At 38.5% G+C, this 23531-nt stretch overlaps 1 protein-coding gene across 7 annotated transcripts in view; it reads right to left on the bottom strand.

The window, feature by feature from the left end:
- The window catches only part of cfap74 (cilia and flagella associated protein 74), a 54335-nt gene that overhangs the window by 28062 nt on the left and 2742 nt on the right, over positions 1 to 23531 (bottom strand). For 2 of the 7 annotated variants that reach the window (XM_084916106.1, XM_084916108.1), the window contains exons 2-21: positions 23149 to 23251; positions 22925 to 23003; positions 22482 to 22640; positions 21546 to 21644; positions 21361 to 21465; positions 20203 to 20376; positions 19803 to 19913; positions 18900 to 19002; positions 18351 to 18508; positions 17959 to 18175; positions 17686 to 17850; positions 15461 to 15619; positions 15170 to 15288; positions 7109 to 7175; positions 6455 to 6544; positions 5955 to 6140; positions 5542 to 5662; positions 4064 to 4167; positions 2321 to 2443; positions 2070 to 2191 (exon numbers count right to left, since the gene is read on the bottom strand). In XM_084916106.1, coding sequence (XP_084772232.1) covers positions 2070 to 2191; positions 2321 to 2443; positions 4064 to 4167; positions 5542 to 5662; positions 5955 to 6140; positions 6455 to 6544; positions 7109 to 7175; positions 15170 to 15288; positions 15461 to 15619; positions 17686 to 17850; positions 17959 to 18175; positions 18351 to 18508; positions 18900 to 19002; positions 19803 to 19913; positions 20203 to 20376; positions 21361 to 21465; positions 21546 to 21644; positions 22482 to 22640; positions 22925 to 23003; positions 23149 to 23242 — 2555 coding nt within the window. In that variant the 5' untranslated portion in view covers positions 23243 to 23251. Of the gene's footprint in view, positions 1 to 2069; positions 2192 to 2320; positions 2444 to 4063; positions 4168 to 5541; positions 5663 to 5954; positions 6141 to 6454; positions 6545 to 7108; positions 7176 to 15169; positions 15289 to 15460; positions 15620 to 17685; positions 17851 to 17958; positions 18176 to 18350; positions 18509 to 18899; positions 19003 to 19802; positions 19914 to 20202; positions 20377 to 21360; positions 21466 to 21545; positions 21645 to 22481; positions 22641 to 22924; positions 23004 to 23148; positions 23288 to 23531 lie in introns of those variants that run through there. The other 5 variants (XM_084916107.1, XM_084916111.1, XM_084916112.1 and 2 more) reach the window with 5 other exon arrangements.

Here is a 23531-nt window from a genome sequence, read left to right as displayed (position 1 = left end):
ATGCTTTGTTTAGGAACATTTATCCGTTAATTCATCTCTATTATATTTCATCCACGCGTTGAATTGTTAAATGTCTCAAAGCGCTACTTGGCTGTAAGCGTAGTTAGGCGGAGAGTTTGATGTTGGACTGAAAAGTAAGCGGGCCCTGTCAATTTTAAGGGATTTCCTTGAGCCGTTTTGCTGTGAAAATGTCTGTTTTGGCAGAGACTGAGTATATGAGGGAGTTTTAGTAGTGCATTCAGCAGATAAGCCAGCATGCTACATCAGCAGTCCACGCCACTTTCCAAACTCTATTTCAAGGATGTTTCTGAGCATAGCAACAAATAAAATGGGAATATGACATGCACCACTCATTTCTAGGTTGAGGGTTTCGTATATCTTGTTAAAAATAAAAACTTTAAGATGCATTTCATTCCTTCAGTTAAAATAATATTCTAACAATATAGGCAACAGTTAAGAGACTTATATGGGCTGGGTGGATGAAAGGGTTATTTAGTAAAAATCATTACCCTGCTGGCCTCACTCTTGTATGTATTTTGTAAAACACCGAGGGGACTACCACTTTTTAGGATTTGGTGTTCATGAATTTACTGAAGTTATGTTGTTTTTGTAAACCCGGGCAGTGTACTTCTTTTTGCATGACTTGTTTCCTAGAAACACGTGTCTACCGGCTGTGCATTAGGCAATTTTCACAGTAATACGCTGCAGTACAGAGAAAAGCATTGGTTCACATCACACTGACTTTGCACAGCTCTTACAAAGACAGCTATGTGGTTATATGTTCTCATATGCTTTTAGTGCATCCACTGACTTTCAAAAAGATAAATTCCACTTGCTTTTTTTTTTATCAGTCTGGGCATATATTTGAAAAACGTCTAAAGAAAGAAACACAGATCTTTCCCTCTATGTATTAAATGCCACCATAATGTTAAACAAGCCTTAAGCAGTATTCTTGCATCACATACTGGAACAGAGCATAATCTGTTTCTCTGCCATATGCTGTCATGGCTATCTATATAGTCTTTCTACCAAATTAGACATTTTATTGTGATGAAGACGCTTTAACGGGCCACCTGTTGCATAATGTTGCGTTGGTTAAATGTCTACAAAAGTGGCTATTATAATAACACTCTTAACTGAGATGCATATAAACATGGTACTGAATTGTTTCATATTGCACTTTACCCAGAGACAGGTACCTTATATTGTCATATTACCATTGCATGCCTAAATCTGTCATATTATTGTTATACACTGTTCACACAGTGTTTAGGCTTTAGTCTCATGTAATTAAAATGACTTAAACTAGTATTACACACACACACACACACACACACACCAGCCTTTTATGACTGAAGGGTAAAAGCCATTGTTTATCCCACGCTGAGGTCAGCTTCACAACTCTTACACTTAACTTTTCTTGAGACTCTAGTTGTCATTGGTCATGCAGAATAGCATGCCTTGTTAGCAATACAACACATAACGCTGATGATTATTACAAAGATATGGATACAAGGGTGCTTTAGTTTTCTATAAACATTAAATGTCTCAGATACAAAACTATTTGAGATGTCCTGTACTTAACTGAATATTATTATCCTTTAAAAATGTATTCAGTTATGAAACTACTCTATAACATTTCCTTGTTAATTCTTACAAACTCTAAAGAGAGTGGGGCAAGTTGTAGCTAAGTTATTTTTTTTGCAAACAAAAAACAAAAAATGTGTTGTTTTTTTGTGCTTTTTTTTTTAAAAAAAATACACGTAGAACTAAGATGTAATGTAACTCTAATGAATTCTGAATTGGTCACTGTTTTAACTTCAGATGCAAATCACCTTGGAAACTAGTGATGACGAATGGTTTTATACACTTTGTTCCAATACTTAGCGTTAAAGACCACTACACTGTGTAAGCATTCAACAAATTGTAATAAACTGTCACTTGTGCATAAGAGGTTGATGTGTAGACCTTCTGAAACAAAGTAACGAGCTCCTTCTAAATGTGAAACAGCTGGACATCAGCTTGACCAGATGAGAAGGTTTACAACCATCTCAGGCTCTGGGACTTACCTGCTTTGGACCATGATGGTGTCTTGATAAAGGCGGTCAAACATGCAGATCTTTAGGTCAATGTTGGGCTGAAGTACCCATACAGGCATGCTGACTGCCACACCTCTCACATGGATGGGTATCTGTTTGAATGAGTCCTCAGTCACATGCACTAAACATATCATTTGATTCATTTACTCTATGGCTTTGTAAACTAAAAATGTGTCTGCTCCCTAAGTAATTCACAAGACTAAAAACAAGCTGTTTCTTACTGGTTTGCTGGTTTTATCAGAGAATTTAAAGGAGAAGTCCAGTCTGGTCTCTCCTGGAATGGTTGGAGTGAAAATAATTTCCAGTTTGACACTTTCAAATGACCCGATCTCTCCCCCGCGTACCTGAACATGGACAGACATACTGTTGATACTGCACTTCTCTTACATTAAATGTGTAGTTACACATCTTTATACTGACAAAAGTTTAGTTTTACCTGATGACACAAAGGTATTCCTATACATGAAGGAGAAAGTGAAAGATGTGGTGCAGTTATGTAACATTAAAAGGTATGCAGGCATACACTCGTGTACATACAGTGAAGGCAAACTGTCAAGGTGGTGAGAGCGTAATAAACGAAAATGAGTAATAAACCACTGATGCAGCAAGTGCCTCGGTACTGTGGCATCATGATAGTTTGATGGATAATCTGCCATTTAAGACACAAGCCTTCAACCACACAATGTGAAAATATCAGTCAAAATGACAACGATCGAGCTGAGGGCATGCAGGCGCACGCAACACACACAGTCGCAATAATAGCAGAGGGAGAGGTGATGCACCATTAGCCCCCCACCAGAGAGACGTAATGAACCCTGAAAAAGTCTAGAATTTCACATGGGCCACAAGGCACACACAGCATCATTGCTAAAAACAAAACAGAGAAGCAGAGTCTTTCAACGACACACAATAGTGACAAAATGTCGACTTTCCACTCAAAATTTTTCAGAATCTGGGCAGATTTCTGGCACCTCAGCTATAAAAATGCAGTCCCTTTATGATTTGACAAAAAGAAGGTTCATGCTCCAAAGAAGATGGACCATTTTTGACTGACTCACAGCCCTCACCCTTGACTCAATACTTTAATTTAATTCAGCCTGTTGCTATTAGAACAGACATGCTGACTTTCTTCCTACAAGACTATCCTCAAGTCTTGTTCTATCTTCCTAAGAGCAGTCAAATATACAATATGTTGTTTACTGAATCTCAAAAAACAACATTTTGAAAAACTATATCATAGAATAGCTGAGGGTTTTTTCTATGAAACCACAGAAACACCAAAGCTAGATTACACAACAGTACTACTACTAGCAACACTTGTATACCAGACTATAAATATTAATGTATAGCTGTAACTAGCCCAGGCAAAATGTGTTTCAGCACAAAAGACCGGGCTTCTTGCGACCTTGTAATGAGCTTTTGGGGTATGACTTTGCAAAACTCTGTATAGTTACCTTACTTAACAGAAGTCTATGCATTTTCCAGTCTATGCTATTTCTGGATATTTAATAGATAAAAGAATACTTTAGAACAGCGGTCCCCAATCCCAGTCCACGAGGGCCGGTGTCCCTGCAGGTTTTAGATCTCACCCTGGGTCAACACACCTGAATCACATGATTAGTTCATTACCAGGCCTCTGGAGAACTTCAAGACATGTTGAGAAGGTAATTTATCCATTTAAATCGGCTGTGATGGATCAAGGACACATCTAAAACCTGCAGGGACACCAGCCCTCGTGGACAGGGATTGGGGACCCCTGCTTTAGAATAATGGGTCCTGATGATTTTTAAAGGTTAAAAGCTCTTTGATGTTCATACTGTCTAACATTACTACTGTGTTACATCAGATGTATAAACAAGAGCAGCTAGGGCTACAACTTGGTTTTAAACATTACTCATCAATCTAAAAACAGTAGCATTAACATAGGAAATGAGCAAGTTTTTGAAGTAGGACCGAATACTTACATCTCTTAGTTTTATGTCACTGGAGTCTGAGGGGGTCTGGTCTGTCTGAGTGTCCAAATCAGATGAAAGACAAACTCCAGGAACAGTTTTCACACCCTCTGACACTGCCATACACACAGATAAAAGTCAGAAATGCAAGTCATCTCAAAGTTTTATTGTTGAGCAGTTACTCTAAGTGGGCACCTTATATGGACTAACACTAAAACAATAATGGTGAACCTGTAATTGGTTGATGAAAGAGCAGAGTAATAAGTGAAAAGTAAGAAGAAGTAATACTTGGCCTCACTGTAGCAGTATTTTTAGTGTACGCTGGAGGAAAATTAAAAATATAATTTAAATCCAGACAAATAGGCCCTCTGACAAATAACACTGTTTTTCCTCTTGGACACGTGTGGAACATTTTTATGCCAATCTGCAATCTGACCTTTATTTACTAATCTGTGACACAGAAAACATATTGGACAAAATGTACTACAGTCAGCTTCAGAAAGGAACATCAACAGCCTCGAAATTGGTCCAACATCCAAGAGCCTTTCTCGACAATAGAGATAAAATAAAGAAACAGAGTCGGAGCCACTTCAACACAGAATTTCCAAAGCCAGCAGAGCAGAGGCAAAAGACTGAGCAGCTTATCAAAGCATCAGCAGCAGGAAGTGCTGAGTGCAGTGATGTAGACTTCAGATCCGCGAGAACACGAAAGAGAAGATGCCTTGTTGCCACCAGCTGTAAGAGCAAGGTGAACCCTCCGCTTTGCGTGTGTGTGTTCTTTTATTTTCGTTCTTACAAGGACTCAATGTCCTAACAGGAATAGAGAGACAGAGGAAAAAAGAAATCATCTACCACGAGGAGATGTTGTCAGTCCTCATTTTCCTTCCAGAGACTGTTTCAGGGTAACACTGTCTCTCTGTCTCCCACATATTATAATCACTCACCAAGGTGGTGCTGTGTTTGCACAGCATGCTAATGACAGAATACAATATACTGATTTAACCTTGTTCACCATCTTAGTTTAGCGCATTAGCATGCTAATACTTGGCGAAAACAGTACTAAATACAAATTAGCCTAACTCTGTGGCTAATAATCAGAGTCAGAATACTTTGCATGTAAGGACATAATAATAATAAGATCATAAACAAATGCATTAGACAAAAAAAATGAGCTGATTATAACACTAGGGGAAGTTTTATCACCCATAAGCAGGACTAGAGCACAAATTAACCAAATTAACTAAAATCATTACAGTCTCTCCAGTCAACATTGGGGCACTTTTTACTCAAAGAATCAAAAACTGCTATTCTGGTATTTTAGCATGTCCTGTGCTTATTATGAGGAAAACACACTGACAATCATTTGGGAAAAGAAAGACAGAGTGCCCAGTTTTGAATTCATGCTATTATGTATTGTAGTTTAGATTTCAGTTTTTCTAGTTCAGGACACAAACTGTGATGGATAATCATGTCATGTGTCCATATTTTACCTGATTGTTCTTGCTGTTCTCCTGCAGAGAGCTCCCGACTCTGTAGCTTTGATTGGACATCTTCAGCATCAATGGATTCAGGGCTGTTCTGGTTGTTAGCTGCTGTGTTTTGACTGGATGCCTTTTTTCAGACAAACAAACAGGCAAATATATTCATTTATTTTTACCCATAATATCTGGTATGGGCATCCTGAGACAGAAGCTTTGGAATTCTCTCATGTGAAAATAATGAATGCCAATTTTTTTCAGTGGTTTCAAAATCTTTTGCTTGTTTAATCTACAGACAAAATAGCAGTATAATATATATGGAAAAAAAGCAGGAACAATTTACTTTTTTTTATTAGCTGTATTGGAGTTTCTTCTTTAATGTATCCAAGAAACATTAGCTCTTACAGTCCACATAAACAGCTGACCTCATATGTGTTGGTAGAGACCTGTGGTGGCATCTGGACGTAGCTTGTTTCTGGACTGAGACATGTGGAGCTGTCCAGGCTGAAATGCGTGGCCAGTGCACCCTTGTTGGTCAGTGTGATGGTCCGTGAAATAGTCTGGCCCACAACGTGCGAACCAAAGTCAATAAACTGGCTGTCAACCTTCAGCTAGAGAAAGAGTATAGTGACATCCTGTAATTAGCAATGTCAGTGAACAGCTGCCAGGCAAAGTACATAGTTTTACATACATTAATTCAATTCAATTCAATTCAATTTTATTTATATAGCGCCAAATCACAACAAAAGTCGCCTCAAGGCGCTTCATAGATACAGAGAAAAACCCAGTTTATAAGGGTAAAAAGCTACAGCAAGACTGGACAAGAAATTCACATCACAAAATACACACAAGACGCAAGCTTATGAAATCAGAATTAGCAGTTATCTGTAATTACCAAAAACTTTGGCTATAGCTCACTACTCACAATACATTTCTTTACAGTGCATCTGATGGGCACAAAGAAGGGACCCAGAGCTGATGCAAACTGGAGCTCTCCTTCCAAGTCCTCATTGATCTGCAGAGATTGGATAATGATTTTGTGGTAAGCAAAAACAAAGGCTTCATGTTTGATCAAGCGGCAGAAAATTTGATGCTAAAACAAAGAGTGGGGCAGTGGAGGAGTTGTATGAGTTGTTTGCTGCAAAGGATGTGGAACCAAATCTTAAATAAGATGACTCATCTTGAAGGAAGAACACAACATTTTAAGAAAGACACTTACAGAGAACACTTTTGCAGGAAAGATGAAAGGATAATTAACAACCTCACGCCATTACGTGTATGGCAAATTGGGAAGAAGCTACTTTGGCCAGCAAAAAATATCCACCTGCTGTAAAAGGCTCATTATTTAGCATGTTGTGTTTAAGTTATTCCATGTGATAAAACAGGGAAGATACCACACAATTAATCTTCAGATAAATACTTCATTTCATCCCTATTCTTGAGTATTTGTACAGTAAGTATGATTTAAAAAGTTAAAAACAAACAACAGGTGATAACCACTGAAATAGTTTTTGATGAAAATAAAGATTAAAGAAAAAAATAAGTATAGATGTTTAAAGGCAGTGGTGATGCTACAAACCATTGGCTGAAAAATAGCCTGCATGTCAAATGACATCCCGGTGGATAACAAAGTAGGAGGCTGGAAGCTGAAACACAAATGCCAGAAAGTTGAAGATTATTTTCATTTCTTGATCACAGCTTAAAAAGTGAGTCACATTACAACATGATATTGGATATTACTGTTTAATGCAAAGCTCTGGTAGGGGTATAAAGAAGTGTATGATTAGCAACAAAATTTAAAGTATAACAACATTTGCCTTGAAGGTAAAAACCCTACAATGATACAGAGGATACCCCAACAATCAAATGACTCCCTTTGAGCAAGGACTTGGCAACAGTGAGAGAGAAAAACTCCCTTTTAACAGGAAGAAACCTCCAGCAGAACAAGGCTCAGGTAGGGGCAGCCATCTGTTGTGACTGGCTGAGTATGACAGCAATAATATAGTAAAGCAAATTTGCTGTTTTCAACAAACGATTAGCAGCTCTAAATAAAATACTAAACTATAATGAATAAGCTAATGTCAAAAGTAAACCTGATGCTCACTTGACAAGCCAAAGAAAACAAAGTGAAACAAAAATCTATTATTCTATATGAAAGCCATGTAATGTGGAATCCATAGTTAGACAAAATATAGCAGTTAATCCTTATTATATTGCAGGGGAAATCATACAAGTAAGTAAAAATTCTATTTCCAAATAAGAAAACAAACATGAGGACTGTGAGCTATTTCAAACCAACATGTGTATCTCACAGCACATGTTCGCACAAACCCTAATGCTGCCCCGAGGAGCTTGATAACTTGCTGCCCTTTGAGAGACACGAGAAGAGGCCCGATCAATATAAATATAGCAGGCAGGCGGCCAGGGAAGCAAGGCGAATTCTCAAAATTCAATAAATAAACAAGAAGTTGGAACCGCGCAACTATGAGCATAATTAGGAGTCAGCTACAGTTACAGAATATATACCAGATCCTAAACGAATTGTTGTTGGGCTTGAAAAATACTATGATCCTGTTGCTGTGATAGTAAACTTTAATCTACATTTAAAGACGTAGCTGGATTTTTGTTTGTAGATGAGAGCACCTTGGTGCCAAGTTAACGTCTTTGTCTGAAAAGAGAAGAGCTGAGTCTCTGAAGAGATTCATACAAGTTTTTCTTGCTCTGCCTCACATCCATTTTTTTAAGCTCTGTTAAAAAGCAGAATGAATATTACAGCTTTCTTTCTGTTGACACGAGGAATACAGACCCAAAACAATAAGAAAAGAATATGGAAATAAGCTTATGTTGAGGTTCTAGTTTTTATAGCAAGTTTCATGTGCCGTTACTGTTTTGATGTTTTGTTTTTGTAGAATATGTTCATGTTGTTTTGGTTGTTGCATTGCTTCGTGAATAAGAAACATAAGCATTCAAGTCCTTCAGCTTCTATTTGATGAACTAAAAAGAGAACATCTGTGTTTTTTGTTTGTAGGATTGACTGTCTCACACGCACACACGTCAAAAATACTACACACAAAAAAAACAGTTAAACGGCAAACAACCTATAACCACAGTATAATAATATGCACTATCATCAACTCCAGTGAGCAAAGGGACATTCAGTTTAGCTTAAGGCAGTTGTTTGAAGTTGTTGGTCCAGTTGCCAGGTAAAAAACTTGGAGCAGCCTGGCTGAAGCTGCCATCCAGCTCACCACTGTGATCTGGAAATCTATGAAAGAACTCCACCTGAGTAAATCTGGTAGTAAATGTCACATTGCACATTCATCTCTTTTTCCCTGGTCAGATTTCCTACTTTATTGGTGCTATTCTTCCTAGCTTCAAGACAGCTGGTATGAAGGGATATGAAGGAAAATAGAACAGTTCACTTGGGATTAAATTCTGAATGAGGCGGTCTTTGAAAAAGCCTGCTACAGCCCTATATAAATCGCTTCAAATGAGGCCATACTGTACAGTTTTTATCCTTTAATATCTACTGAAGAGGACTGAGGTGGTGAAGCTTTATTATACAGTAGTACTGACTATACTCTCGGTTAAATTATACATTCTTGTCCTCATTGGCTTCTACTATAGTAAATCAATAAGGACTCTCTGTCCATAATTCAGTTCAGCATAGCTAAAACACCCTCATAGTCACACTCAACCACTTCTGAAAGCAATTTACTGAGAAGCATGAAAACTCTGTCTCATGTGTGTCAATAGTCCTTGAATAACCTTTCTCTCGTGCTAATTATTCTGAAGTGAGATCTGGTTCTCTTTACATCAGGTGGCTACAAAGTACAATAATGCACAAATCTTTTCACAGTTTTAGACAACATATAAAAGCAGCAACTTTTTAAGGCTGACTATCTAAATCTTTAGGCAGGTTATACTTTTTTAATCTATCAAAAACCAAAGTGAAACTGCTTGAAAAGACACTCAGGCAGATGGCTGAAATAAATATGGGCCTGTCACAGAACTTAAGTCTAACTGCAGCGCTGACTGATGCTCATATTTGGATGTTTTTAAATGGACAGACACAGACAGACTACCAAGAGGGCGATTAATAAAACAACAGACTCAGTTAAGTGCAGTGTGGTTTTCTCATGTCAGTCACTGAAATGAACTTTGACAGTTTTCAGGCAGTTGAGAAGACGAAACTAACTTTGTCAACTTGATGGTTTCAATTGGATACAAGCATAATACATAAGGCTGTCAAAGGATCTTTTATTATACAGTGTGAAAAACTCTTTTACAGAAATCAAACGGGTGATAGAGCCCTTTAGAAGAGCAGGTGAAACTCGAAGTTTGAGTTTAAATATAAGAAAGACTCCACGTTAATGTTTGACTGACACTGACGGCATTCTATAAACGTTGTTCTGGCATACAAACATTTAAGCGTCCTTGGAAGATAAAACCCACTGACTTTTGTGACTTTTCATACCCATTGTCACCATACATTTGGCATTCATGGGTGACAGTGGGTGTAGGACTAGTTTTTGCTTCTGAGTCTGGATAAACTGTCCCCAGAACCATTGGATGATTTTCCATTAAGTCCACAGACATTTTTTGTCACAGCAGGATGTCTCTAATGAGTTGGCTCTCCGATTCAGTAACTTTTCCAGTGCCATCCCCAGGCCACAATTAAATACTATGACCAAAACAAACCTTAACTTCTGCAAATTAGACATTTCTACTACTTGCTTGCTTACCATCAGCAAGTTATTTTAGACCTTATTAGTATTTGCTCAAAGGTAAGTACTGCTGACTATGCACAGGTCTTAGAACCGCAGCTGCTCCTATACATGTATATACTGTGTGTGTAAAAGACAGAAAACTAGGCTAAAGTAAAAATATGCTTTCGGTAGCCTGCGTTGACAGCAGGACTGACTAATTACTCGTTAACAGGATTCTATGTTAGTCTTGCTGTGTTGTGTCTCAGGCTGCAGCCTGTTAGCGAGTGTTACCCATATGGAAAAGATATATATAAATCTTATAAAGTTTGCATCTGTCTTGTGTGAAACTTGTATGAAAAGCATACAAGAGTGAAAACAGATATAAGATCCCTTGAAAAATTATATAAATGAAACTTGTATGTTTTGGATACTTACTAAAACAATATATGAAAGTAATGAGAAAGTGGCCACTTTCATGAGTAAATCATATAAGCCTTACATGATTCACTATATGAAGTGGGCCACATCTTATGCAAGTCTTTTATAAGTTTTTATTATTTCTTTTCCATATGGGTAATGTCAGTCATATGCGTTATGTTGAGAGCTACTGTTAAATGCAAATATAGTAACGAAAAACAAATGAAATCAAACCGAAGCCACAAAGGACCATATTTTATAGAAACAAAATGTAAGAGAATAACACTGACTACACCAAAGAGAACATATCACATATATTAAGTAAAGTTCATTTATTAAGGGCTTTTCTCAGACAGCCAGGATTTTTTTTTTCTTGGATCATCTTTTTTTTGTTTCTTAGAAAATGTGAATAAAATTTAAGCCTGGATGGACCAGGACTGCGCTGAATTTGATCTTACTGCGGTAGGATCCTATTTTTCCTGTGTAATAACTTTCCCTCTCACTCTGAATGATAGCTCTGATTGTATGCTGCTGTATGATAATAGGCACAAGAGAAAAATTAAGGCTAATATTTTAATGCATGGGAAAGCCCAATTTGGCTCATCTGGACTTTCTCATATTTTTGTTTTTCTTTTTGTTTTTTCCACAGAAGATAGAAGACAAAGATGCACATGTGCCTCCTAAACAGCATGAAGGCAAACTTTGCTTCAGAAAAAAGGAGAGAACAAGACAACAAGCAAACAAGACAAAAGCATAATATATAGTTAAACAATAGTACAGTTAAATCCATTACAATGCAGTGTAAATGAGACTTCTGGTTTTTAAAAACAGTTTGAGTCTAAATTGGGAAAAAAAGGGTCAAATGACATATAAAGCAGTACTTTTTGATCTGGTTATTAATTAGCAGTGCAAGTGATAATGTTGTATCTGTATTTATGGCAGTTTTTGGTTTAAATAGACCAAATTTCAGTTTAGGTTTGATATGGTTTTCAGTGTTTTCATCAGACTGGGTTTATCAGGATTGAGGAAATCTCAACATTAAATGTAATTGCAGTTGGGCTTAAAGGGTCCTCTTTTACTTTGTCACCACTGTGAATAGTTTTGTCAGTAACAAACTTCCAAACGACTGAACCAAATGAAACAAACCGTAGGTGTGATCACACCCTCAGTATCTGTCGAGTACCACCATTTCTACTACAGTCCACGGCTTTCTCTCACAACTGATCTCAGGAACATACACGCCGCAGAGGGGTGTCTTCCTCTAAGCCAGTCATTTGCAGTAACATGCTAGGATGTGGCACTAACTGCAAAAACACAACTTCTATGCACTGGCTTTTCACCAAATGTGGCAAGCCCAGGCTGTTGTGGTTTTTGCACCAGTAGTGAAAAGATACAGCAGAGCCCATTGTGGCACAAATGCACCTACGCTGGGCAGGGGGTGTCGGGGGAAACGAAGACAGTTTTAGAAATTCAGGGGGCGTACAGGGAACCATAGGCTGGTGTGAAAAAGTCTAGTGTGTTCCTGGTTCATGGTTCTCTCTCTAGCTGTGCTAATGTTTTTAGCTGGGTGAGCCATGATGATTTTTCAGTTGTCACGACTGATCTCAATACTGTGTGGTTTCATGTGTGAATAATTACACACAACAGGCACTGAAAAATACAGGGAGGGTGTATAACAGGTGCATTCATTCGTCAGGATGTATGAGCGTGACTCAGTTTGTAAAACCGAGGATTTCTGACACCACTTAGCATTTTTTTTCTAGGCTGTTTTGCTTATGATCCTGGTGCAGTTTGTGATTCTGATAAATACAGTGACAGGGTGCTTACAATTTATAGTAGTACCATGTAAACTTGATATTAAATTTAACAATCATTCCAACCATTTGATATCACTACTGTGACTGCAGTATGATGTAACCAACAATGCTGTAGTAAAATTTTTATTATAACGTCATAAAAACTAAGACAAGAACATTTTTTGTTGGTGGTGCTTTAAGCAGTAGACAGGGGTCAGCACGGACACCCTGACTGCTCCGTAGCTATACAGCCCATAGACAACAAACTGTGATGCACTGTCTATTCTGACACTTCTCTATCAGAACCACCGTGAACTTCAGTAGCTTGTCTGTTAGATCGGACCACACGAGCCCACTCCCCTCTCATGACCCTGTCACTGACTCACCACTGTTTCTTCCTTGGACCACTTTTGTTAGATACTGACCACTGCAGTGCAGAAACACCCCACAAGAGTAGTTTTAGAGATGCTCTGACCCAGTCATTTATCCAGTACAATTCCTGCTTCTAACACATCAACTTTGAGGACAAAGTGTTCATTTGCTGGACAAAATATATTTCACCAAATAATAGATGCCATGATGAAGAGATGATCAGTGTTAGTTACGTTACCTGTCAGTGGTGATAATGTTACGGATGATCAGTGTATGATAACATTTATGTCTTCACAGGTAAGGTACCTTTTGAGCATGTATCATTAAATTGCCAGAGAGAAAGTAATGTAATAATAATAATGCATTTTATTCCTGAATTGTAGGTTTAGGGTTAACATTTGAATGAATGAATTCGTACAGAGCCTCACTCCAAGTATTTTTATTGTTTTGCTGAAACTCTGGCCATGATATACTTTTACTCACTTTCTACCCCGTTGCCTACAAATCCCAAATATAATGTAAACTTATTTTATTTAGTTTAATTTTTTAAATATAGTTTTGTAAAGAGCATTTACATTTTTCTAATTCAAAGATTCAAAGATTATTTTGCAAACACCAACCATCAACTCCTGATCCAGGGCTTTCCGAGTATGTAACACAGGTTTGGACCTTAAAACCACATAGCCTTCTTCTATTTGTAAAACCACAAAAACAACACCAAACAGCTGTGAAGTAACTGCTATTTTTTAAACCTTGAGAGCTCATATTATTATTGCTCTGCATATGCCTGAATACATTTTCCTCACTTTAAACAATAGGTTGCTATGCGGATTGCCTACCATCTGGTTATTTCAGATTTTCAGCTGTCTTCCTGTAACAAATTTAATGAGCCATCAAGTGATTAAAATGTCCAGGATTTGGGGGATGGTCATCCAACAGCATGACATGTAGTATCATGATGGTTAATGGGAGGTTAGCCACAATGAGTAATAGAGCATATCAGACCTTGTAAGGCTGTATTAACAGAAAGCCTGAATGTACTGAATTGACTAGAGCTTTGTGTTACAATTTATGAATTCAAAATTTTCACACATTCTTATTTTTATTTTGTTGTGATTAAAATGAACGAAAAGCAGGCGCAGCGTTTATTATTTTAGTGCTGTAGAACTAATCTGATGTCTGCAAATGTGAAGCTAATGTCAAACTATAATATGTGCACCTACAAGTAAAATAAATAAAATCAAAGGAACGACCAACTTTACTTCTCTCAAATAAAAGGAAGATACTAGAAAAGAAGTGAGTGTTATGCGTTGTATACAGTATGCGTGCATTTACCCATTTGGTATTTAAGTGCATTTTGTACATGTGAGTTTGCAATTGAGAACTCGCATGTAGAAGGTGATACGTTCAGACAAGTGGTCCTGCACTAAAGCTCGAGAACGGCATCAGTAGTGTTCAAGCTGACCCTGCTGTAGCCTGCGAGACTCTTCAACTCAGTCAGGCAGAAAGAAAAGAGATGAAGAAACCACATCAAGCCATGGGAGAGCTGATGGGAAAGTGATACACACTGAGTGACCTGGAGAACAATGCATCTTTGCTCGGCCTGTGGGCTGCTGGCATGCTGATAGAGAGGAGATAGAAGAGACATGGACTGACTCATATAGCTGAGCCTCATAAGAGGAGCTGTGAGCGTGGTGATCCAAGCTGGCATCCATATGTGGGAGGATAGGCTTTTCTTTCACGACCACTCCACATCATATTTAAAAAAATGACAAGAAGTGGTTGCTAAATGGTGATGCACGACCAGATGTTTCAATGTGACAACTGAAGCGGTTTAATACATATGGGAGTTTATCACAACAGACCTTTAATGTTTGATTTCTGGAATTTTATCCGTTTCTGGTGCCACACTATCAGATGTATGTCTGAAACCAGATTTCCTGACCACTTCAATACTTTAACCCGCAAACGAGCACAACCATGAAGCAACACCGCTGCGTTAATGCAGTTTTTCCCCCCCTGGTGTCTCTCTCATCTCTATGAGATAAATATATCTATTTTGTCCTCAGCTGGGATTCAGTAGGGGTTCTAGTGGGCTGCTTGATGCTATGCTATGTTGGTTTTCCCTTCAGAGACATTTACTTTGTCTGTCATGATTCGTAGAACTGGAGTAATTGGCTCTTCCTGAATCAACCTCAATATGGTAATATTGCCTATTGAGAATTTTAAAAAGATTTTCCTAAAATTGTTGCCTAAAACAAATACTTTAGGTCTTTCTTTGTTTACTGTTATAGCTGTTATAATTAATACTTTAGCAACAACAAAAACATAAAACACAAAACTTACTTGATGGTGAAAAAGTTCTTCAAGTGAGGGGAGACCCCGAGAAACTTGCAGTTAATAACTGCGTAGCTGATATTAGTCAGGACAATTTTCTTCTTGTACATTTTTCCCACATCAAAGTCCTAAAATAGACCAAAACATTTAATACAATAATTCAGTTCAGTTCAGTTTTACTTATATAGTGCCAAATCACAACAGCAGTTACCTTATAGCACTTTATATTTTAAGGTAAAGATTCTACAATAAAATAAAGACATACATTTTTGTGTTTTGGGACTGAAAAAACCCTCATACCTTGAAGAGGATGACCTCTGGTTTACTAATGAATGGAGGCCCTTTTAACTCTTTTCCACGATTTCTTTTAGCAGTCAAATTGAGCTTTCCACTCGCTATTGGAGGTTTTTCTTGCCTCAGTTGTGTTTGCACCAGTGTAGTATTCTCATTGGGCATTTTCTGTAACCACACAAGCAAAGCAACAACTGCTAATTTGTAATAATATACTATAATATACTCAAAGATAGCAGCCAAATGGATCCACAGTAAAAAGAAAAAAAAAGTGAGATCATTTTTCTGGATCATAATTTCTTATAATTTAAACCCAGAGTCGTCCTGACAGATTTTCCTTCATTTCTCTGCCATGTAGAAAAACTGGGAAACTACTGTTGAAATTGCTCTTCTTTTTCTTATTTTAAATTATCTGAAGGATTAAATGTGGAGTTAAACTCATTTACACCAACAGATAGAGGAGTTTCATGGTCCCGTCCACTTGTAATATGTAAAATGAGTTTGACATTCCTGGAATAGAACATGTAGGAGTTTGTATGGTGATAAAACAACAGGTAACTTCATCATCCAAAAAGTTTTCTTAAGGTGTTTTTGTTATTCAATAGTTGGAAGTCTAAATCATTTTTAGGCTTGGTCTAACACATCCAACATACTGTATAGCGAACATGTTTTTCTAGTGTCAGAAATTAACTTGGGCACGAGGTTATTTTAAAATACCTTCACCTTAGGGCACAGGCATGTACACAGCACTCTGGCTCCAGTTTCCCTCGCCATCAAAAACATGCTAAGTTAATTCTCCTGTCACTGTGCCCTTGACCATATGCTTACAGCTGGAGCACTGGCTGCAGAGAAACTGCCCACTGCTCCTAGTAAGGATGGATTAAATGGAGGGAATGAGTTGCTCTGTCAGGATTAATAAAGGATATCTAACCAAAACTTGATTTTCAAGAGTCATACTTACTACATGTTATCACAGTTGTCTAAAAATAGTGTGTGAGCTTTATGTCATAAATAATACCCTTCTCCCCCAACCTCCTGACACCGAATTAGATAATTGGTAGAAAACGGATAGATATCATTATGGATCAAGATAGTGGATTTGATACTAGTGTCAAAGAGAAAAATACAAATGTAATACTTACTTTGAGAAATATTAATACCTAGTGGTATTGGTGTGGTTTACGAGGCTGCCTTATTCAGCGTTTTGTATTTTTATTCCGTCCATGCTTTATTCTGCACTGTAGAGCGCTTTTATAACTTTGTTACAAAGTGACGTGTTGACATTTAATCACTGTTCTCCCCCTCATGAATCATCTCATTAGCTTTATTGTATCGCTCTGCTCTGCTGTTGTGCTGGCTGTGTTGAGAAGTACCCTTTGATGAGGGCGTCAGTCTGATCTGTATTTTAGGAGGAGAGATCACTTCCACTTGGCTTGTCACTCGCTCAGACCTCTGAGCTGCAACGCTACGCTCGCTCTGGGCTCACAGGCACCGGCACAATGAGAAGTGATGTCCGTCGCCCCACATTTCGAGAGCGCTGGGGCGCCAGATTAGACACAGAGGCTTCTCATCTTCATGTCAGTGAGCTAGTGTAGAAACTTTCACCTTTAACGTCAACTCCCATGGAACGATCTCAAAATTGTCACAGTAGGCCAATGCTGATATGATCAACACAACTCAATTTGATTTATTTTATATATACATTGAAATAAATGATGTCTATATTAAAATATTAGCTAAGGTGTAGTTGTTGTCTAGAGTATGATGGATGGAAAGCCTTGCAATTGCTTATGTAGAAATGGGAAAAAATTGGCTAGCTGTCGATTTCTAAAATGTAAACAGTGCTCTCTCTAATGTGACTAATCACATTAATGCTTTCAGAATCATTATTAATGCCATTAGCACTATCTACTATTTATTGCCAAATAAATAATACAAGTTTTCAAAAACAGAGCTCTACCTTGTTCCCTCAGCACTGAGGCCTGACTGCTGACTCTTTGTACAGAGTTTATGTGTATGTGTATGGCGTCTCTTTTCACCTGCCTGAAACAAGCTTCACTGTGACCATGCTGAGTTATTCCCATTCCAGTCTAATGCACATGCTCCAACCAGCAGGAGTCTCGAGTGCAATCTTTAGGATATTAATGTGCCTGCTGAATGGTACGTGATTTATGGCCATTTAAATTTAGCAGGTTGCATAGGTGTGCTTTCGGTCGCCTGTTGTTTTAGTCAACCTTGATGTGTTGGTCCCACAGCCCGGAGAATTCAGGCTCAGCCAGGCTGTCAGTAGGGATCTGGTGATTCACTTTCTCCTCGTTTTCCTCAGTCCCCTCCAGGTCCTCAACATCAGAGCAAGCTGACGATGACGAGGAGCTGCTGGTGTCACTGAAATCTCTGAACTGTTGGACAAATACAAACACACACAAACGATTCATTATAAATTGCTCAAAATGCCCTCCAAGCAATCATTTCATAGTAGGCATCTCAGATCTTAGATTCCCCCTCACGATTGTGGCTTTCTCCTCAGCAGCTGATGGGGGAACAGAATCCAGGTAGTACGGGAGCTTCTCACTTGCCCTCCTCAGAGATAGGAACTTCTCAGTGGCTGAGGGTTTGGGCAGTAGCAGTGCTGGCTTCCTCTGCCTCCTATTCGTCAGCTGTTCTTCCTGAAGGATTTTTGAAACAATCTCCACTCTTTTTGACTTCTGGCTCTCCTGAAATTCCCTGAGAAGGGTAAATCGACAACACTGCATTATCCTGAAATGGGGTCATGCATTCCTCAGCACACAGTGAGAGAAAACACCCACACGTTGCTGCATGGAGTGGGAGTGGAGGACATGCGTGTGGGAGAGGAGAGGATAGGAGAGGATAGGAGAGGAGAGTAGAGGAGAGGACATACCCTTCTTTACGTTTTGTTTCCTGCTGTTGTTTCTGCTGGTACATATGTTTGATACTGTTGATTCCTTGGGCCTGCAGGGATTCTCTCAGTTGTCTTTGTAGCTGCTCCTTCTTCTGGGCATTAGCTCTGGCTCTGCTTTGCTGGACCTGCAAATTCTCCTAAGGAAACAACGGCAGACTAATAAAGCTATACTTGACCACATGCAGCTTTAAGACTGAACTGACTGTTTGAAGGCAGAGACATCAGACATAGAGACATTTTCTCTTTAGACACACAATTTGCCTTGAATCATATGTTTAATCAGAAAATACAGCAATAAACAAAACAAAGCATATATCCACACACAACTCAAAGTGAGCCTAGTTGGATCACTATGACTTCATAGCTTCATTGCTAAATAATTCATAATGCAAATGTTAATTTAGGCACTTAAAATGATGTTATAGTAACCAAAAAGCACAGTAGTGATATAAAAAAATAATAACACATAGGCTTTTTTATCTCATCATTAATGAAACAACCACAATGTTATGCTGTTCTTTTGCTTACTTGGGTTGCTTCTATGTTAGTTTTCAATGACTTTACAGCCTGTAACCTCTTTTCCAGTAACTCCTGGTTCTGCCGCTCCCTCTCAGCCTCCTGCTGATTCATCCTGAATGAAATGGGGACACCAACTAAGCACGCAAAATGTCAAATACAGCACAGAGAGAAAACAGCAAATGTGCTATTATTGCCTGGCATTAAAAACCCAAGGTTGAGCCAAATTTACACTGGTGACATCGTAAGTAGTACAAAAGGACAGAATTCAAGTCAACTCATAGGTGGAATAAACTTGGAAGTAACAGCAAGTAACAGATTATCTTCAGCCACAGACAAATACATATTTGGTAAGCATACATACAATTGTATGTGTAGTTTTTACAACCTTTAATAAAATTGTGTGTTCATAATGTATAAATGGCATTTCCACAAGGTCAACTATTGGCTTATTGGAGTTTTTATAGTTTTTGGCTTTCTAGGCACCAGCTATTTCTGTGTAGAATTTGTTTCCATTAACAAATAAAAAAATATATACAATAGGACCTATGATGGTCTCACTACATTTCCACAATGGGTTCAATTGAAGTGTAGATTGTGCTAAAATTTACATTTGTGAAATATCATGCAAAATTATTATACACCAGAACAGACTCTAATGGCTTGAGTAATTAGTGATTTTTAGAAAAATCAAGATTTGAATAGATTTTTTGTCTTCTCAGATCACTTTCAGCTAGATCAATGATGTATGAATCTGAGCTCTTTCAAGTGCCATGTCTACTCTGCTTGTAATGCAATTTGCCAGGATGTGCGAATGATCAATAGGACGTGCCAGCTCTCCAATGAGTCCTCTGAGATAATTCACATCTTTGTTTTACCCCTCTGACACTGTTTATTGGTTTGAAAGCTGATTACCTTTTTACAGTCTGTTTCAAGTACTTGGCAGCTATTTTGCGGCTCTCTCGGCCCTCTTCGATTTTCCTCTGACATTCAGTCTTCTCTTTCTTTAGCATGGCTGCCTGTTTACTATCAGAAGAGAATCACAGACACTTACACACAGAGTGTTATCATCACATGGCTATTTTTGGCTTGTGATAGAGGCTTCTCATGAAAATAATCACATGCTTTAAATATAATGGATACACAGGAACAAAATGTGCCTACAAGAGTCATTTCACTCAGGTTATGTGCAACACATCACTCTTAGTTATTCACATAATGACAAATCGTTTTGAATTTTCTATGCATAATAAGGACAACAAATCAGGGGAAAAAGCAAAGCTTTTAGGAGGGTAAATATGGCTGTTTTCCATACTCCCTCAGATTCTTCATCTTGAGTTGCAGGTTTTGGCTGGCTTCCCTCTCCTGCTGCAGCCTCGTTGCTGCCTTCTGGGCTTTAAGAACCTGGAAGAGCTGCTCCTCTTCCTGCACCTCCTGCCGGAGCAAGGAGCATCTGCCAAGCTCAACTTCCACCTCACTCAGCTCCAGTCTGAGGAGCAAGGACAAATGCATGCAGATGGAATAAAATGAATGGGAGAACTCTAAAAACACTAAGTATCTGTAGAGTCAATACGATGAATATTACCACCTCAATATCAGCCAGCTGTCAGCCCTGAAAACACATGCAATTAAAAATCCCCGATCCTTCTACTTTAAACTATAAACACGCCCTTTTCTTTCAATGGCAGTTTCACCAAGAGGTGACACTTTTCATACAAAGTTTTGACTTTAACAGTTTCACACTGTTCTGAGACATTTCATACTGACATTTTTTAACTGACTGAAATACTCTCATTACAAGCTGTAAGCTTATAGTCAGCTTGACCACTCAGAGATTTGCACTGCACTGTGAAACACCCAAACTATTCCTATTCTATCCTATTTCTAAACTGTTATTTTTATTTATCTTATAAATGTCGTTCAAATAAGAGGCCAGCTTAAACCTGGCTGTATGATTGTTTAAAAAGCTTCTAAACCTGCACTGAAACCATTACAGTATGTTATTTCCCTCTAGAAAAACCCACACTTCCTAACAGCAGAATGAGAAAGGATTCCTTACAGATTTTTTACACAGCAAAATTGATTACAGCCTTTATTACTGTATTGAGTAACCAGGCTTTATGACTAAAAAGTGCACTAAAAAAAGCACAAGGGGCTGCAGAGCTGTGGGTGTGTTTTCTAGGATACCACTGAAGTGCTGAAATACAATCCATGAAGACCAGTTAGAGAAATACATTTTTGAGTTTGAAGCTTTATCAGACACCCAAACACAGCAAATCCGTTTGGTTACATGCTGACAACTGCAAAAAAACCAAAACACAAATACACTGTTCTTGCAACAAAATTATCTGCCACCCTCTGTGTTTGCTCTCAGTGTCAAAGCAGTGGTATAATTGCGGCAAATAAGGGTGCTGGCCTTTTCTAGCAGTACTAATGCCTCTTAGATCAAGACCTGTTTTCTTCTTGGACTCACTCTAGTTGCTTCAGCTCAATGTTGATGTGGCCCTCGAGCTCCTCCTCACTCTGCAGCTTTTGACATAGGTGCTTATGCCGGGCTCGCAGTCGAAACAAAGCCACGCTGACAATTTTAAACAGAAAGACAAAAAAAATTAGTCAAAATAAAAGTACCAAAGACCAGTTGGTTTATTTTAAACTCACCTGTTGTCTGTTACTTTCTGTTGTTCTATCTCTCTCTCCAAGTTATCCCTCTGCTCCAACAAACTTTGAATATTCTGTTGACAGAGTTTTAGCTTTTCTCTGGAGAAAAAAAAACACAGGATAAAGAAGACAAGCTGCAGTGCTGACATAGAGAAACACCAAAAACGTGAACATTTTCAAGGCACTTAAAATAGGATGCATTCAGAGCACTGGCTAATGGATTTCCTTGAGGCCACTGCAACAACAGGGAGGTAATTCTGTGTCCTAACAAGGTAATCAAATGAAGATATTAGAAAGCTGAGAGTGGACACACACTGTAACAGCTTTGAATTGCCCAATGTTCCTTTTGCAGTCTAATGGTGTGCAACACAACAATCTGCGGCTGTGGCAAAAGACCGTCATAAAAAGAAAATTGTGGCACGTGGTATGACAAGGCCTGCAGACAGGTTGAAAGATAGGTGCATTTAGGTTCCCATTAAACACACGTTTACTGTGGCTGAAGTATAACTCCACGCTGACCGCTGATGCTCTGTGCTAAAGGAAGATGACAGACATTTTCCATGGAACTGCATCACAGTTCATCAGGTGCTCAATGGCTCATGGTCCAGACAAATAAAAAGACGGAAGGAAAGTGGGGAGAAAGGACATTATAAGAAATGTTCTGTCCTCGGCTAAAATCATTTTCTACAAAGTGCCGAATCAGTTGGAACAGATATGATTGGCCTTGTGTGAAAAGGGCAGGAGCAGAAAAAAATGGAATAAAACAGGGGAACATTTTTGAAAAGACTGGGCAAAAGCCTGTGTATTTTTTTTTTTTTAATTCTCATAAAAAAAGCTTTTCTACTGGTACTGGTTTGTGTGGAGTCTAGAAAGGTTCACAAAATGTAGGTAAGGAGCTTCTGTAGCTCTAGAGGTCTGTCAGTGCCAGGTTCAGACCTGGCTTTCAGCACGTCATGCTCCTTCTGTCGGTGAAAGCAGTCCAGCTGGTCGAGGTTTCGTCTCAGCTTGAACATCCGTGCTGTCTCGGCATAACTCCTCTTCTTACAACCGTCAGCCATAGCCGCAAGGTCACCATCGTCAACACCATCATCCTCTCTTGGGGCAGATGCAGAATTACATTTAGAAAAGGCTCCTTATGTGATGCAAACTCTTAGATACACACACTATTATTCACAGACTGTCTTTCATGTATGGAAGTATATGATGTAACAGACTTTCAACAGATGCTGAAATAAAAAACAGAAATTGAACTTTATTGCTTTGTATAACAATATCTGACCGAAACAAGCACCGTGGTTTTGAATATAAGACACACTGCCATTTGGATTTAACTGCCCAATAGTTCTCAAAAAAAAAAAAAAAAAATAGCAAACACCCACTCAGACAATTCTTCTAACCAGTCCAAATCAGCAGGCACATCTGACTCTTCGGCTTTAAAGGTTTCATCACTTGGATCATCTGAAATAAATCAGCATATCTCAGTCTCAAGCTAAAAAAGGGCTGTGTTATATAGGTGTAGTTATGGATAAAGTAATGTATATCTGTGAGACTTAAAGGCTTTTTTTTCTGAAAGCTACATGAAGCAGCAGGATCTGGTATTTACCTTTACTCTCCTCACCTGGACTGAGGTGGACATCCAGCTGTCCACACCTGTCAGGCTCCACCTCTGCGGGGCTTCTCCTGTCTTCTACCTCCATGTCACCTTACTTATGAAGGGCACAGGACTACATTACCGAGCAAGCCTTAATGATAACGGCATACAGAAATAGACATAGCAAATCTGTTAAATCCAGGTGAAGTCATTCAATGACTGAGAGCCAGTTCTTTCACGCAACAGGAAAATAAATGAATATTAAAAACTGGCCACTATTGCTGAAATTTAAATGTAGTTTTAAGCGGCTCTTTTTGGCGGTTTAGTAGGGTTAGGTTATATTTCCGTAGTGCCAGTGTGACATTTGTCCCAAGCACCATAACATTCAATCAGAA

Source organism: Perissodus microlepis, chromosome 20, assembly GCF_051167445.1.
Source record: "Perissodus microlepis isolate ML-2025 ecotype Zambia chromosome 20, ASM5116744v1, whole genome shotgun sequence".
Taxonomy (NCBI): domain Eukaryota; kingdom Metazoa; phylum Chordata; class Actinopteri; order Cichliformes; family Cichlidae; genus Perissodus; species Perissodus microlepis.
Note: the sequence above shows the minus strand (reverse complement) of the source record. Positions and strands in the feature narration are given on the sequence as shown.